The sequence below is a fragment of the Cynara cardunculus genome (assembly GCF_001531365.2).
Source record: "Cynara cardunculus var. scolymus isolate 2C chromosome LG 3, CcrdV1, whole genome shotgun sequence".
NCBI lineage: Eukaryota > Viridiplantae > Streptophyta > Magnoliopsida > Asterales > Asteraceae > Cynara > Cynara cardunculus.
This window is the reverse complement of record NC_037530.1, coordinates 4,301,042-4,306,472: the sequence shown is the minus strand read 5'-3', so window position 1 is coordinate 4,306,472 and position 5,431 is coordinate 4,301,042. Positions and strand designations below refer to the sequence as shown.

Here is a 5,431-nt window from a genome sequence, read left to right as displayed (position 1 = left end):
AATAATAACATTAATGACAATAATAGACATTTTCATTAATTAAACTAAATGGATTAAAATCTATATTTGTGTCAATTGTACTTTATCTAAATTTTAATTAAATCATTGTAATTATAAAAACATTACATCCGACAAACATAAACATTTGTTGCTATGAGGAACGGACCCAGAAATTTTTTTAAATGGTGGCACCATTTGACCATAAGAAAAAAAAATTGGGAAAAATAAACAATCTAGATAAACAATCCCGTGTTGTTATTATATCACAAGCCCGGATCCGTCCTTGTTGTTATTATATCTAAATAAACAATCTAGAAAACAAAAATGTGCATTATTTCTATTTTTTTATGAATTTTGGTTATTTAAAAGTTAGAATAAGATTACTTTTTGATTAACCTGGATATCCAACTCGCTATGCGAGCCGATTAATCCCCGAGCGACCACCTGTTTTGCAGATAGCCCGGAGTCATCGCATTTGAACCTCTGTGGCCACAAGGGAATTTTTATTCCTACTTGAATTTGAACCTGGGACCTTCTGATGCTTTTAATTTTTAAAGTCAAGCTCAAATCAATCAAACACCACCCTTTTCATTTAGAATAAGATTATTCCAGTTGCAATCAAGAAGAATGTAGTTAAAAGTCAAGAACTCAAAAGTTTTATAAAAAGGCAGCACGCCTTGACCAACCAATAACTTGCTCTCCTTCCTCTACAATTTCTCAGGTGGATCATGGACGCCTCCCTTCCACCAACAAGTCTTCCTCCATCTCAAGATCTTAATTCTTCTTCATCTTCTTCGTTAAACTTCCCTTTCTCCAGCTTTAACGATGATCCAATCTATCGTTTGTTCGATTTTGATCATACCTTGTATTATATCCATAACCCTAATCCTAATCCTAATCCTAATCCACCATTGTTTATAGATCTACCAAGTTACCAAGATTCTAGTTCTTCGAGTTTCCCAGCATATGTTAGTATGAAGGAGCAAAGCTCGGTCTTGCTTGATTTAACCACTGCCAACAATACTGCTGAAAGCTCTCACATTTCTATTGATGATACTTGCATGCCACAACCAGATAGTTTTCACAGGCATGTTAGTTGGGTGTGTGTTTTACAGTTCGTTTTTTCGCTTGTTAACTATATATACATCACAAAGTAAGGTGATATATATATATATATATATATGTATATATATAGGATGTTTGTTTGATTTAGATTGAACATGCTATATCAGATCTTATTTTAATCGCCTTTTTGTTGCAAAATGTAGAGATGAGTTCAATCGAGAGAGGGTGCCTGATGAAACGAAGATTTCTTTTCGTGTAAAAACAGCGCTCGAGGTGTTGGATGATGGCTATAGATGGAGGAAGTATGGCAAGAAGAAGGTTAAAAGTAGTCCTAATCTAAGGTAATTAACCATATTCATCCAAATCATCATAAGGGACTTTATGTTTATACCAATATGAACCCCTTTCTCTTCCTTTCTGCACTTATGTGAATTCAGAGAAAATTAGAGTTTAATCTCAAATGAAAACCAGATTTTAAACGAGAGCTCGGTTATTTTTCATATTATGTGTCGAAATTTTGGTCCTCAATTGGTGGTCTAATAATGGTTTGGAAGGATTTTGGGCATGCTGTTCCATCTGGGTAGGGAAGTTGGCATAATTGAAATAGATAGCATATCAATGGGAGAGAAACCCTCATCTGTTACATGAAGTGTTCAAAGTTATATTCTAGCTAGCTGCAATTACGTCTTAAACAGTTGTTTCTTTATTATATCGACACGATTGATGTGTTATCTTATCAAATCCTTCAAGAATTAATCATGGTAGAACAACCTAGCCTAGTTTTATCGTCAGGGTATATAAGGATCAAACCAGTTTGTTGCTCAACGATGGTCATTGGTCTGTACAAGCTCCTTGTAACAGTTATGACCGTGTATCGTTAGCCAATTTCGTCTCTCACTATATGCACAATCATTCAAGTTAGGTTTGTTATTATTCCGATAGGTAAATTAGCTCTTGATACACCATCATTCAAGTCGATCCGTTTATCTGTCTGGTGTTGTGATAGATGAATTAACTCTTAACATAGTCATTCAAATTGCTTCTTAGGGGTGGATATAGGTTTTTCAACCTTGTAATATGACCACATTCACTTGATGCATGTATCGCGATTATCACAAGGTAGAAATAGTAAAACCGTCAAAATAGATGACGTGAAACACGACCTAGCTACGTGTAATTCGCACCCAAGGTGAAGACGAAAGTGATTCAGTTCCTATACGTTCATATTTGATCGATATCTAAACTTGATATATAACAAGATCTTAAATGTTCATGAGGCTCTTTGTCACCCTTTTAGTATTTGATTAAATATGTTGTGTTGTTATTATTAGTTCATGATTTCTCTGTGTTAGTTCTGTTCTGGGATGGGGATTGGGGCCTTGATGCATACAGCATATACCTTACTTGCATTTAACATCATAAGATACATAGCACACAAAAACAACCATAAGAGAGGGACTATTTCGTACATCAGTAAATAAAAATCCCCTTATGGTCACGGATGTTCAAATGCGGTGACTTCGGGCTATCTGCAAAGCAGGTGGTCGTCCTGGGATTAGTCGGCTCGCATAGAGGGATTGGATATCCAGGTTAATAAAAAAAAACATCACTAAAAGAAAAGTTAGTATCGTACGTTTGGGGCAATTGAATTTGTTCGCATGCAAGGTTTCATTTTCAATCCGAAGTTGAAGTTTTAGGCCATTGGTTATTTCTAAATTTGATATATATATATATATATATATATATATATATATATATATATCTGATTGTGTTCAAAATCAATCAAATAAAATGATATAATTACTAACAACTAACAACAAAACATCTTCAAATTCAAAGAGGAATAAAAATTCTCTTGTAGCCACGGAGGTTCAAATGCGGTGACTTCGGGCTATCTGCAAAGCAGGTGGTCGTCTTGGAATTAGTCGGCTCACATAGCGGATTGGATATCTAGGTTAATAAAAAAATCAACTAACAACAAAGGGCTATACAAGAATATAGAAAAATCCATTTTATAATGATCAAGTCTAATGTGGTTTTATCGTGAATAATTTAAAATTCTTGTTTAGTTTTCTTACCGATCGATGTTGGTTCAAAGTTAATTAACGGAATTGTTAACTGAAAGTATAGTATAGTAGCGATAATGATATTGAGGGACTAGCCACTGAGTTTGAAGAGATGATCGACAAACGAAACAGAAGGCCAAATAAGTCTTTTCCATTAGGTTCCTAATTATTTTTGATAAATCACTACAACAAAATTGGATTTATAGGACATCCCCAATTTCTAAGCGTCCCAATAGACCGCTTTATAGGACTTAATTTATAGAACCAAAATATAAAGGTGTTGTAATAAGCTTATATGACGCTTTTGGGCGTCTTAACAAGTTTTTCAGGACATTTTTAATACAAAGCGTCGAATTAACAACTTTATAGGACACTTTTGAGAAAGTGTTCTATAAACTCAATTTTTTATAGGACATTTGTTTTTATATGACAGTTTTTCAAATAATGTCCTATAAAGTTGCTAATGGGAAGCTTTATATTAAAAGTGTCCTAAAAAACTTATTACGACATCAAAAAAATGTCATATAAACTTATTACAACGCCTTTAGATAGGACGCTTTATTTTTTTGGTTCTATAAACTAAGTCTTATAAAGAGGTCTATTAGGACGCTTAGAAATTGGGAGTGTCCTATAAACCCGATTTTGTTGTAGTTAGTTTCCTTATTTTCCATATTAGTTTCCTATTGCAATTAGTCTTCTTAGTCCTAAAGGACCCTAGCCTAACCTTAGTTTTCATGCTTTTCAGTACTAATAATCAAATCTCTTAGAAAGTTCTTCGATATATATTTGAGTTTTACGTCTGTAAGCTCGCTTTTAATTAGGTTTAAACGTTTGTCGATCCTACGCCAACTTCCTGCTGCGTCAAATACACACAAACAATACAAGGTTTACATATATATTATATATGTTAGTGCTACGAGTTAACATATTACATATAGAACACGAGTTAACATATTACATATAGAACACGAGTTAACACGTGTATTTCATTCTCAAAATCCAAAACCCTGCACGTTAACATATGAGTTTGCTCGAATAGAAATTCCCTTGTGGCCACGGAGGTTCAAATGCAGTGACTCCGGGCTATCTGCAAAGCAAGTGGTCGTCCTGGGATTAGTCAACTCGCATAGCAGGTTGGTTATTCAGGTTAATAAAAAAAAAGAGTTATGCTCGAATTTATGCTCATTTGTTTATTGTTCTCATTTTGGATTTCTGTTTTAGAATGTTTAAGTGCAGACAAGTTAAATATCTTTGAATGCCTTCTTGTATGGATCATATTATTCAAATTTCATATGAATTAAACATATAATTAGCTTAGTTTTTTTGTATCGAAACTTACCGAAGAATAAACAGGAACTACTACAAATGTTCGTCAACGGGATGTGAAGTCAAGAAAAGAGTTGAGCGGGATAAAGACGATTCAAGCTATTTGATAGCAACCTATATCGGGATGCATAACCACGAAATTCCGTCTTTGATCCCCTGCAATACACGTCCTACCGAAGTATGGACATTGCAATTGTCATGACGCAATCATCTACGACAAATTGTAATCGTATGAGATAGTGGGTTTGAATTTGTTCTCATAAGTTCTTTACGATGGTTTGGGTTGGTAGCGAATTCAAACTATTTGTAAACTTAGAATAGAATTTGAACTTGTTAACACTATACCATATAACGTTATCTTATTAGTGTTGTAATTGGAGTCGTATATTTTCTTAATGGGAAATTATATGTTTCTCGATAGCTAGTAATTGTGAAAATTAAATAGTGATGTTTAATGTTTTTCAATATTTCCTCCCACATTCGGCGTCTCACGTCCTTTGGGATTTTTTTCCCAACTGATCCATGGGACGTCAAGCAGCTCTCGGTTGATCTTGGTGATCCGACGGATCACTCTGGTGTCACTGAAACTATATAATTAACGAATTGAATTAGCATCAATACAAAAAAAAAAATTATCAATTAAAAGATGTGATCCGCCACTGATGCGTCACAAATCCAAACGAATTTTCGATGAAAAAAGCGGTCGATGAAACCCCTTTATTTAGTAGTGTAATCGATCTTTAATTCCCTCTTTAAATTGTTGTCAAATGATTTCAGTTTCTGACTTCGTTGACCCACACTTTTTGAGCCTATAGTCATTTTCCAATTTTAACCATGACCTTTAATTCTTCCTCTTGGAGAATATTGGGTTTTATATCCGATTTAGACCCAAAAATATACTTGAACTCATCATTGGGTTAGATAGATATTTATGTTTTCACGTACTCCTTAGTGAAAGCTTCGATTCAACATTG

The 5,431-nt window shown here is 34.1% G+C and overlaps 1 protein-coding gene across 1 annotated transcript; it reads left to right on the top strand.

Annotated features, from left to right (window-relative positions):
• The first annotated feature begins 701 nt into the window (after positions 1-701).
• LOC112510527 (probable WRKY transcription factor 51) lies at positions 702-4,803 on the top strand. Its single transcript, XM_025115977.1, has 3 exons — positions 702-1,087; positions 1,269-1,406; positions 4,485-4,803. The coding sequence occupies exons 1-3, from the start codon at positions 729-731 to the stop codon at positions 4,657-4,659; spliced, it is 672 nt and encodes a 223-aa protein (XP_024971745.1). The 5' UTR covers positions 702-728; the 3' UTR covers positions 4,660-4,803.
• Positions 4,804-5,431: the final 628 nt, after the last annotated feature.